General features: G+C 32.2%; 1 protein-coding gene across 3 annotated transcripts in view; it reads right to left on the bottom strand.

The window, feature by feature from the left end:
• nwk (FCH and double SH3 domains nervous wreck) overlaps positions 1-9,169 on the bottom strand; it is a 51,333-nt gene extending 42,164 nt beyond the window's left edge. For all 3 annotated transcript variants that reach the window (XM_074117918.1, XM_074117919.1, XM_074117922.1), the window contains exon 1: positions 9,041-9,169. In XM_074117918.1, coding sequence (XP_073974019.1) covers positions 9,041-9,061 — 21 coding nt within the window. In that variant the 5' untranslated portion in view covers positions 9,062-9,169. The remainder of the gene's footprint in view (positions 1-9,040) is intronic.
• Positions 9,170-12,924: the final 3,755 nt, after the last annotated feature.

The following is a 12,924-nucleotide window of genomic DNA, read 5'->3' as shown; positions in this document are numbered from 1 at the left end:
CATTAAATTCGCATGTGTTGGAAAGTTGGTTTGGCTTAGTGGTTAATGCAGCAGAATTCCACTTGCCCTTAAATTTTCTCTTCCTAGAAATCACTTATAGCACTACATGAGAACATTACGTGGAGGGCAGCTAAAAAAAGGGTTACTGAACCCCACCATTTGTACATTAACAATTTCAAGCAACCGTAAATTTGAATCAAACAACCGCATTGTTCGTGTTCAAGAAATCACAAAACATTAAAAAAGTTAATTCGAAAATACTTCCCGTTACAAAATTAGTAAGTGATCATTAATAAAAAAAGTTGTAAATCTCGCAAAAGTAACAGAAAGTAGAGTATAAATCAGGAAACTCCAAATTTTCATAAAATAAAAAAAGTTAGCCCTGGTACCAATAAATTATTTGTTTTAATACTCCAATAAGAGAATGTGTCAGCCATTATAATAAACTCTTAATGGAATGTGAACAACTTATGAAACCCACTTGGGCTTTTCGTCGTTTTATTGATCCGTCCAGATTGTACTCCAATCTAAACAACACTCTGGCCTCATTATTTGTCTCCTCAGAGCTTGCAAGTAGTATTTTTTTATTTTTCTTATTAGATATTTTAGACCTCTTGTGTTTCACAAAAAAATTAATCTGCTTACGGGATTGAAAACTACCGAATATCGGTAATGTTTTTAGTTATTTACTGTACTACGGCCGTACTTATTGAAGCAATGCACATCTCAAAATTAATTATCTTGTCAGAATAAAATAAAAATTACACTCTTATCGTCAGCAAATTTCACTCAATTTTTCATCCGGTGGTGCCAAAAGTTTCTTTTTTGGCTGTTTAATTAATATAAACAATGAGACTGCAATACTTCAAAGTATAATTCATTGAAATTCATCACTTCATCTTTGAGCGAGTAATATTCAATTCCTCTTGGGTACCACGAATGTTCTTTGGAAGCAAAGTACTCAATACAATTTTGTTCACCAGCTTTTCCTTAGATCGAGGTCGTAGAGCGAAAAAAAGTCCTAGTCCAAAGGAACGAGATCTGGGCTTTATGTATAAGCAAGTTCAAGGTCCAGTTAAACTAATTTTTGAAATAAATTGACGCGAAGTTTGAGTGGTCTTGTTTTATGCTTCAGAAAAATGTTGTTTCTGTTGATACAAAATGGGTGCAACTTTTCGGCCAAGAAAGCATGGACCATATCCATTGTGCTGAAAAGAGTTCGGCAGTGAAAGTTAGCCCATCGTGAACTAATTCCAAATGTACCACTTTTTTAAAAGTTCAAAGTTCCATCATACACGCAGAGCATTATCGTTTTCGCAAAACCATTTCCTTGAGGACAATAGAAGGGCAGACTGGCTAGGCATACCCCCTCGTTTTTTAAGTGTGTGGGTTGTTAAGTCTACTCCCTGCAAATCGCAAGTGACATTTCGAAAATCACTTGGATTTTTAGGGTTCTCACTTCAACTATGGGCCTTTTGCAGGGGGAATACGATGGGTAAAGGCTTTTAGGCCACCATTCGATTGTCAATGAACAATGTTAGAATCAGACATTCTTAACCCGCCTGAATGTTTTCTACTACTACTTGTTTGATGAAATATTAAAGCTTTGCTTAAGACATTTAAATCAAAAGATTGTGAAACTTCATTTTTACTTTTTCTTATTGTCTCCTGAAATTTATAAACCAATACTGTGCAACCGAATTGACGAAGCCGTTACCCCTATAAACTTCACAAATTTCTCAAGCTGCACCTAGTTCTGAAGATGAGTCTTCTTCAAAAAACATTTTCAATACCGCCCGAATTTCAAATACACTTATTTTACAATTTCTTTAATTAACTCACACAGGAGCTTCAGTAACAAAGGAAAAAACAATAGCTTCAGACCTGGAAAAAAAATTGTAAAATATGGCGAGTGCATTTTAAAGAAGGTTTAATGTTGAGAGAGAAGATAAGAAGCTCAGGTTTAGTTATTCAGGGTTTATTTCATTACAAAAGAGGAGTTAAAATTTTTCTTTTACATAGAAAAAATAAAAAGTTTGTAGTCAATTAAATATTAGTTAATATATATCAAATAATTATTTTTTACTTAAATAGGTATTTAGAGCTTTAGTTGGAAGTTTCTTTCGCAGCTTTTCGAGAAAAACAATGGATCTCCAAATGGATCTTTCCGTCCGGAGGAAGATTTTCAAATCTGCACCTCCTCTAATTCAGTAGAGTGAAAGAATTATAAAAAACATTCTTCGGACTTCTAAAACATTTGAAAAATTATTTAATGATATTAGTTAAATTTGTAAATAAATGTTACACTTGTAAACAATTATTCTATTTGTATTAACAGATTTTTTAACCATAACCGTTAATTATAATAGATATAATTAATTATTAATTTATTGAAATATTAATGTGATTCATTTACTGTTGAAGAAATTTTATTTCTACTGAAACTACAATATTATAAATTTTAAATTAAACGGCCCCAGTTTAGGAACTGCCAGCACGAAAAAGGCTAAAGTGGCCCTAAATGTAACTAGTTCTTTTTAGATATTGACCTCTATGTAATAATTGTCCCATAAAAGTTGTTCAATAATCTTATCAATAGATTGAATAAGAATTGGTTCACATTAAAACTGTCCGCGAACCTATTTTCATGAATGAGGTGTTATTCGATTTGAAATTTCAAGTAGATGTGCCTTTTGGGGGTCTTGACGCTGTACATCGAATGGGAGAGAAGTTAGCCCCATGTATGTAAGGCCCGCTCTAAAATTATTAGCTAATAATTCTGTCTTCAATAATAATAATATTGATGCCCTACCTTGCTGAGCAAGATATGTGTGTGGCAGCCCGATAGGACAATAGGGTACCATCCCAGCTCTAGTGGCCTTTATGTGAGAAAAGAAACTGTGTAGTAGGCGCTAATGGCCACAGACGTCGATGCGCCGGAAAATAATAATAATAATAATAATAATAATATTGATGCCCTGCCTTGCTGAGCAAGATATGTGTGTGGCAGCCCGATAGGACAATAGGGTACCATCCCAGCTCTAGTGGCCTTTATGTGAGAAAAGAAACTGTGTAGTAGGCGCTAATGGCCACAGACGTCGATGCGCCGGAAAATAATAATAATAATAATAATATTGATGCCCTGCCTTGCTGAGCAAGATATGTGTGTGGCAGCCCGATAGGACAATAGGGTACCATCCCAGCTCTAGTGGCCTTTATGTGAGAAAAGAAACTGTGTAGTAGGCGCTAATGGCCACAGACGTCGATGCGCCGGAAAATAATAATAATATTGATAAATTTTGGCTAATGAAATGAAATTAATTATGAATAGGTTGGGGCTCCCCTGCGAAAATTAAAACGACGTTCTTTTCTTACACCTATTAAGGGGGTGTAAGGCAAACGTTTGAAATTATTGACGCGTGTACCGACTTTCACGAACGATAGTTATGAGAAATCAAAGGTTAATTTTGGAAATTTTCAAATTCGTTCAAATTTCAAACCATTATATCTTTCTTCATATTGTTCAGAATTCAATGAATTCTTTACCAAATTGTAGAGAAATGTTTGCTATATAACTGGTATAAATTGCAATGTTCTAGTTATAATAGGTAATTAGATATAGAAGGTTAAATTTTGGTGGTTTTAATTTCCTTCAAGTTTCAAACTTCTATATCTCCCTTCGCATTTTTCAGAATTCAATGAATTCTTTACCCAGCTGTAGAGAACTAGAACATCGCAAAAAATATAAATGAAAACTTAATATAGTAAAATTACTCAAATTATAACAATGAAATATTAATGAAATGTTGGATACTTGTTGATTTGTGTACCTTTTAGCGTTTAATCAACCTTTATTTTAACAAGTTTTTGTTAAAGAGATAGACAATTATGTATCGCGGACACGGAACAATCAATATTAACTATCTCTAAAAGTACGACCATAAAGGGTAATTTCTAGATTGTTCTGTTTGACTCCAAAAAAAATGGCATCTTAGAAAAATTAAATTTACTTAGACCACTATTATATTTAATTTAAAATAACGAATTCATTCTCTATGGAACACAATGAAAGAAGATTGCTGGAATGTAATTACCATAATAGTGTTTCAAACCTCACTTTACACACAGTCATAAATATCATTAGTGAAGGATGGAAAAACAGACGCTTCCAATACCGACACTTAGAACCGGCAAATCTGTTGGAAACACAAAGGTATAAGTATCGACATTTCTGCAGAAGGAGAATGTTGTGGCCTGGGGCGATTTTCTGCGTTACACACATCGGTTGCTTAGGGCCAAAAGCAATGAGCCTCAAATAGTGTTGCACAAATCGCAATTTTAAATGCTGACTTTTACTTTGTAAAAGAGTCCTGACATGAAGGGTCCTCAAGAGCCGATAGGCCAATTGCTGTACTAAATTCATAATGTATATTTCCCAAACTACCGTACATTTAAAGACGTATTGATGCACATAAGGGTGTACAGGAACATATTGTACCCTCTATATTCGAAAATCTGGACGTTTAACTCAAAGGCGGTGAAACTAAATTACTGGATGGGAGAAGTAATGAGACATATTTTAGGACCAGTTAATAGAAACATTAGGCAATGAACGATGAATCTATGAAGATATTAACATATCCTCTCAAGTCAGGCTGCAGGTACTGAAGTGGTTCAGGCTTATTCGGAGGATAGAAGGCTAAAAAATTATTGAACGGGAAGCCTGATATTGGCTAAAAAGTAGGTAGAAGGACAGCGTTTACAAGGATTTAAGGAAAATCAACAAAGAGCTTGAGGCACGCAGTCAACAGAGTGATTAGCAATCATTGAGGGAAACAAAGGTACATAAGCCTTGAAGAATTGTTATAAAGTGAACAAATATATATATATATATATATTAATAGTAAATTAATTAATCAATTTTATGGTTTTGAAGTTTACTCTGAGAAAAGTGATTGAAATGTAGCCAATAATTGCCGCTTTGGACGAGTATTGTCCTGGTAGAAATATTGGCTTGCAGAAAAAAAAGATTACTATATACTAAGAAAGCCTTATTTTCTTCTCAACTTTTGCTTGAAGGTGAAAATAACAATCTAAAAGCGCTGGTAAAAAAGGTACAATTTTCTATATTTAACAAAAGAGTGCAAAAGAAATGTGGTTCTTGAATAGTGTTCAACCAGCCTTGACTCGTTCAATATTCTACACAATATGTTCAAGGTTTCACACAATTCCGCAATTTGCTCGTGGCATTTTTGGGATTTATGATTTTACCGGTACATTTTCATTTTTATTATTTGTCTCTTTCTTTTGCCTAATTTTGTCATTTTCCTTTTTTTAACCCCAATATTCTATTTATTTATTTAAAGATAGATCTAGACATACTCAATGAGCATATAAAGTTTAAAGGAACTCCTAGGAACCATTTAAAATAATAATAATAATAATAAAATGAAAAATCTTATTCGCTGCAGGTCCCTTGATTTTGAACTTTATAGCTGCGTTCTCTGGCGCTATCTGGTCAACTAATTGGAACTTTGGGTTTTGAGATTGCTAGTCACTCATGCATAATAGATCAATTTGTAAACGCCATTTTTTCGTACTCAATGGGCCACAAATCGAGTAGATCCAGTAAATATTTAAAATTGAAAATTTAGGCGATCACAGTTCCTCCTCCTTCAAGAGTTAAGAGCTTTTCAAAAAAATTGTTGTGAATACCATGGTTTGATTTTAAAGGTGGGACGAAATAGGTTGAAATAAATAATTGATGCTCGCGGAATTTTATCAAAGTTACCAAACATACATTTACTTATCTAAAGTGAAACTTTTAACAAGAACAAACAGCGAATTGGGCTAACCAAACATGTTCAGAAAAATTCAGTATTAGTTGCAAATTTACTCATTAGAAGAAATAATAGCAGTAGAAAAAGTCGTATGAATGTTCACTTTATATTTTAAATAATTGTGAATCCCACATTATGTGCTGCTAAAATTATTTTTAAAAAAACAATTAATTAAACCATCGATTATTAACCATAAATCCAATAGTAGTATTTAAACAAGGGCAACTTAAACCAAACTAACCGAGCCTCCAAATAATATTTGAAACGCAATTTATTAAAACTTCATTACAAAAGAATGTTACAAATTAAAGGATGTTACAAAAAACTGTTTTGGAATCAGTATATTGAATCTTAATCAAACACACCTCCTAATGCAGTCGCGAAAATCCAAATAAAATAAAAATGCTGAATAGTGTCAGATGTCTTTTTAACAAATTGCGATTCATTTAGATTTTTTTTTACTATTAATTAATATTAAAGTAAATAACCTAAATACTCAATTCAGTGTTATTAATATTCTCATTTGTTATTTACAAGTGAAAACAATTGTCGCAGGGATGTGTTTCAGGGAATGCCGATTTTCTAACCAGTGAACTGTTAACGGTACACTCCATTAACTTGTAAGCGACAATGTTTTGCCATAATTATCACTATATTGTAAACCCCAATCCCAATAAACAGAAGCAGAATAATTTAAAAAGTACATAAAATATGATCCATAAAAAAAAAATTCAAAGATGGAATAACGTGGTTGTGTTCGCTGGATAAAATCAACGATAACTGAATTTTGACATCAAAGAATAACTGAGTTTTTTACTTTTAATTTTCATCTTTTTATTTACTAAGTAAACAGCATTCTTTAATAAAGTAACGGTGAATTATTACGGATAGTCGGTTTCAATAAAAACTGTTACAATGATCCAAACCTTATCATCCAATTACTTATTTTAAGAAATTTTTGTTTATGCTCAGTGCATATACTCACACTTTACATTAAATCACCATTAAGTCGCTTTCATTAGCAAGCTTGTGAACTTTAATTTTGTAAGTTCAGAATTTCATTCATCTGCAGAGAAATGCTCGTCAATTTCATGAAGAGAACTTGACTTCCAACTTTTTGTGACAAATTGCACCGCCATCTTCAACTATTAAGTACAGTTGTATTCAAATTTCTACATATCTCAGGGGTTCTTCTAAGAAAGTTCATCTTCCTTCCCTCTCTCACATTCACACAAAAACCATTTTCTTATTTTTTAGAGGGCGGCATCACTGGATCCTTTATCTATTCGAAGTGAGAGGCAGTTATCAAGTGAGACCAATTACTCCTCGTCCCAAGCCTTACTTTTGTCGACCAGCTGCACTACTTCTTTTGTCCTTAGTATTCCTTTCCGTTTTATAAGTATCCTCGCACATATCTCCACCTCAAACTCTTGGAAGAAAGCCTTATTCTTCAAGCGAATCACTCTCTCCGTTTTACTCGCATTTGTCGCGACTGCACTTTGCGAAATCTGCTGCATTTCCGTATTCATGCTATAATGGAACTATTTTCTTCAGTTTTTCTAGCACATTAAATAAATGCATCAATTTGCTGGTATAGCCTTTGAGGAACATCTTGTTTCTTCTCCTAACAGATGGAATTCTTTATTTTGAGTTATTAAAAACTTCAATCCTACTGAACACTTTAAACGAGGTGTCTACTGGGATGGGGACTTACCATCAGTTTTACTTGAAACTCTCTTCAATAAAATTAACTTTAGGATGGTACCGAAAGTATCAAGCTTTCCTTATGTGCCATTTTTGCACATTTTACATTTTTACTAACACACATAGTGTTATCGTGAATTAAATACGTTGCTAAAATTATGAGTTTGCGGCAAATATGAAAAAATTTGTCACATTTAATTAAGAAAATTAACCACATTTTTTCATAACTTAATTGTTTTCTGGAATTCTGACCACTTGCGGGGATTTCGTAAGTTTAAACAGAATTTTTAAGGAATGATTCTGTCACACAACAATATAGAGTACGAATCTTTCTATCTAAAAATGAAACTACAATTTCCGTTAAAGCTCCAAGTCCTAAGGAAAGTTTCACTGAGAATTGTAATAATGCAATAAGAAAAGTGAACTGAGAATTTCACAAATACTTGGCTTAAAAAATTGTTTATGTATATCATGTTGATCAAATTAAGATGTATGTAGTTAATCGTTTTGGACGTGGAACCAAAGTTCATTATTCCAAACAAAGGTGTTCTGTAAATTAAATTCATTGGTAATTTAAATTATTATTTTATTTTCATTTTATTATATTTGGTTGTATAAGGTTACAAAATAATTGAAGTTAAAGTTAATTAATAATTATTTGTCAAATTAAAATCCACAATTTATTTTACTATAATCATCACAACTGTAAATTTTTATAAATCGCTAATAGCACAAATAAAATTCATCCAATTTGAAAAAAATTATAGAAGAAAAATAAATTTCTGAACAGTTTCATCCAATTAAATTATAGATTGCGTCATTCATTTTAATAATTGCATACTATTGAATAAAAGGAAGGCGCACAGAATTAAATGAAGTTTTATTTAAAAATTCTCAACAAATAACATATTTAATTGGATTAGAAAAGAATATTTTAAACTGTTTTTTTTTTTTTATTGCATTCATAAATTGTTTCAAATGCAGATAAAATTAAGTCGAGTTTAAAATAGGGTTGAATAATTGTAGTCGACTTAGACAACCTTTATTAAAGCTTAATATTGCGAGTGTCTCATGTAAAGCCTATTATTAAGATATTTGTTAAGATAGCTTAAGAAATTTGTTATTACAATTATAGTTTTATTATTCGATAAATATGAGTTTTAAAAAAATAGAAAAATTGGGCATATGAAATTGGAAACAAAAATATTGATCCACGTGGTTGTTGAGGTAAGGCCCCATTAGAGAAGAAAAGAATAATTAATACAACTGGAGATAGCAATAAAAATTGTAATTTATTACAAACTTAATAGAAATAAACTTTTAGAAAACCTTCGATGGAACAAGAAAAAATTAGTAATGTTAATGGCATGGTTGCTCACAATTAAAAAAAAAAAATTTTTTGTATCGATTTATTTGAGCTAGTTAAAAGTCCAAACCAACAACTATTTTTATACGTTGCTCCTAAAGCTCTATTTAGGAGGTTTTATTCTACTTACTTTCCTGGGCGGCGGCTGCATGTTTCAAGTAAGCGCGATAGATACACACCTACTGACCAGAGTGCAGCGCACTCAGCAAGAAGCTTTCTCACAGACTGAGGTGGGTCATGCTCCCTTATACGCCTCCATATTGATCAAAATAGCTGTAGAGACCAGGCTGGGTCACAACTCCCCCACCTAAATTCCATTTTATTGACTTTATTTATCAAATACATAAAACACATCCTTACTTTACATAACTTGTAAGCACATAATTCAATTTTCAATAGCTGCATTTATTGGTACACATGATAGAATGAAAATGAGCTTTTTTTAAAGCTTAAGCTTGATAACGAAGCAACTGTTGGCAACAATGAAAAAGTTCATTTTTCCTTAAAATGTGAGGAAAATTGTGGATTTAATATTGTTGCCTGTAAACTAGAAATGTATTACATCTTGCCATAAAAAAAAATGTGAATTCGCCTCATTAAGTCCCTCTATATCTCAAAATAATTATTTTAACATTAAGGTACAAGCTCTGAAAATACCCACCTAATTTGGAATGTTCAGAATGCATAAGTTTCTTTTGTAACCCATATTATAGTAACCCAGACATTCCTTTATCAAATACCCACAACCTGGGGCACAGTTCACTATATTCAACAATGAATGGGACAATATCCGAGATGTGTGGTCAACATTTACTTATCCTTAATTCTTTCCGGTCCACTAAAAGTGGTAGGGTTCTTCCTTCCAAACGCATTGACAAATAAAACTTAGATATTGACTAGCAACTTAAATAATTTGTTTAAATAACAACTTAAAATATACCCAACCTGTGGCTAAATCCAGTCAAAGAACAGAGAGATAAGATTTAAATATGTTTTTGCACTCTAAGCCTATTTAGGTTTTATTTTTGTGGTAAATGCATAATTTCCAATGCAATATACCCATTGCATTAGTGTCGGCTAGTGCTCATTTAGGAAACCATGGTATGACAAGGTTGACAGCTATTTTAAAATATTAGTTCACTAATGAAAAAAGTTGAAATCAATGTTTTTAAACAAATTATTAAATTAATCACTCTAGTGATGAATGAAAAACTAAAATATACCAGAATAAAAAAAAAGAAAGGAAATCTGATGACTTCCGCCATAAATTCTTCTTTTTTTACACAGTCTACCTTAAATCGCTTTCCTTAAATTTCCAATCCAAAGAAGTTGTACTAGTCTCCATTAATTGGTACTCTGATATTTTCGATTTCCTAATACTTCAAAAACGATTTTGAATCTATTAAAAGAGTATTACAATATCTCAAAGTTTCCCTTAAACTGTATGCACTGTTACTTTTATAAATTTTATTTTTTTGCTTTATCCTTATATTTTTTTCCACCATTATCAACTTCTTTAGTCCTTCATTGTTAGGTTTACTAAACTTCTTATTGAACTAGTTTGTGTTAAAAAAAAAATCCCTTTCAATTTTACTTTTCTAGTTTCTAGTAGTATTTTCATTTTATCCCTGACCTTTCTCTTATACTAAAAGCTTTTAGAAGGATCTCTTCTTCCTGGCTTCTAATTTAAGATAAATAGTTTGTGAGAAGCGGAAATTCTATGCAGCCACGACTATATTCAACAAGTTCTCCCAGTTCTCCTTTTTAAAACAACTATATTAATTTTTATCTTGCTTGACAGTAATGAGATACATTTAATTTTTTGGAATTAAGGTATTTTTCATCATTGATAGGCTAACTTCTTTCTTTTCGCACAGTGCTAAAAGCTTTCTTTTACTTTCAACTTTTCTGAAAATTAAAAAAAAAATTCTAAAACTATAACTTCTTATTCATTTCCATGAGATGAAGTTTCCTATCAGTTTCCGCTTTTTCCTATTTTCTGTGATTTTTGTAATCCAATGTTACATCATTTTTCTGCCCACTCAATCCTCAAAGTTTTCTACCTTCCAAATATGTAATTTTTAGTTACATTTAACAAATGAAATCATATATCTTTGATCATTTTACACAACACTCTAGCAAGAGTGAGTTAACAACTCGCAGAAATTGCAACTCATTTGATTTACGTAATGGGTAGGTTGCATCTGGTGCGGCTGAAAAGGCATGCTGGGATAGTTGATATCGAGAAAGCCGAGGTGCTAGCAAAAAGAGCCATTTTTTTAGGGAAACAAACTCCAGTGCTCATTTTAGCGGATTTCGAGAGTACTTTAAGAAAGCGTTGATATGACGCATGGCAAAAGCTCTACGGGTCTGGAAAAAGAAAGTAAGGGTAAATATTACGCTGATTTACAGCCTAAGATCCCCGACAAGCACAAGTACTGGAGGAAAAAAGACATTTTTATACAACAATAAAGTGACATAATCTCACAAATCCGTACCTTCAAAAATCAAGTTATTAGATAGTCCTTAATGTGACTGCAGTAGCGGAGAGGATGGGGACATCAATCACATCCTCTTTAGATGCAGCAGATATAACAGAAATAGAGACAAGTTCCTAAAGGAATTAGCAACACGTGTACGATTAAAGTATTATAGCCATAATGAATCCAGATGCGCTACGAAGCATTTACAAATTCATTAGAGGGAATAGAATAAAAATATAGGATGCAGAGAGATACCACAGTTTCTACCTTAGTTCTTCTTTACTAACACAACCACTATCATCACTACACAATTATATACACCACTCTAAATGCACAACAAATAACGAAGTTACATACAGATACCATTGTGTTGTTCTAGGAAGGAATGTCAGCACGCAGCGCTCAAGTTATCCTGATCTCATGGAAGCCACGAAGAAGAAAGTAGTAGAAGAGAGGCACATGATGAAGAAAGAAGTGAAAGAGGCTGTGCTATTCCTCAAATTGAATATTGAAAAAGATAGGGTGATTTTTTCCTCCAATGTATTGGTAAATTAAGGCATTAGAAGCCAACTGTAACTGATACCAATATGTTGTTTTTTCCAGCCCTCATAAAAAATAATGGTTAATGTGAAAACAAGACCACAAAAACAATAAATAAATAAATAATAAACAACTCACAGTTTCTCAATTTGATAAAAATTATGCACATATGTATGTATTTATCAAAAGATGGATTCGTCTGATTGCTTTAGTTCTATGTTCAAAAAGCAACTTAAACAAGCTAGTACAATAAAACGATGTCTATTTAGTTATAATAGTTTTATACTTAAATTTCAAATTGTTGTAATTAAAGTTTTTAAAAAAAACTTACTATTAATTAAAATTAGGATCTCAATAATCAAAAGGCATCTGCCATTGAGATGGCATTATGGTGCATGAAGTAGGCTAATCTAAAAAAAGAATTTGTTTTCCAGAAAACGACGGTTCCAAACCCTAGTGAATTGTATTTTATTGTACTCATAGTTTATTTATTCTTGATTTTAAATTCTACTTGGAAGGAGAAATCACTGTTTAAAGTTTCTGAGGAGTTTGAAGAAAGATGGTTTGTTGGTAATACTCAGTGGTATGAAAAACTAAGAAACCCAATAGATCTTGGTTAAGCTTAGTCAGGAGAAGAATTACACCTAACGTTGATGCCTCCACGTGATGAATTTTGGGTTCTTATCGCTTTGCTGAACTACTTCTCAGAGTAATGGTTGTGCCGACATCCAGAGAACTGAAATGGATCAGGTCGCTGAAGATCCTAAATCACAATTTAGGTAATTCACTCCACATTTTGGGAAAATACCGGTTTCTAATCTTTAGTCGCCTTGTACGCACTTCCTTCATAAACAGTTATTAAATAAGCAATTTTTATTCAGAATTAATTTATGTAACCAATAAATATAAAAAAAACACCTATCAGCAGCAGAAAACATAAAGCGGAAAAATGCGCTTCAAAAATTTTATCTAACATAAGCCATGTACAACA

The sequence above is a fragment of the Rhodnius prolixus genome, unplaced genomic scaffold (genome assembly GCF_049639745.1).
Source record: "Rhodnius prolixus isolate KJV_2025 unplaced genomic scaffold, Rpr scaffold_2, whole genome shotgun sequence".
In the NCBI taxonomy this organism is placed as follows: domain Eukaryota; kingdom Metazoa; phylum Arthropoda; class Insecta; order Hemiptera; family Reduviidae; genus Rhodnius; species Rhodnius prolixus.
This window is presented reverse-complemented; position numbering and strand designations above follow the sequence as displayed.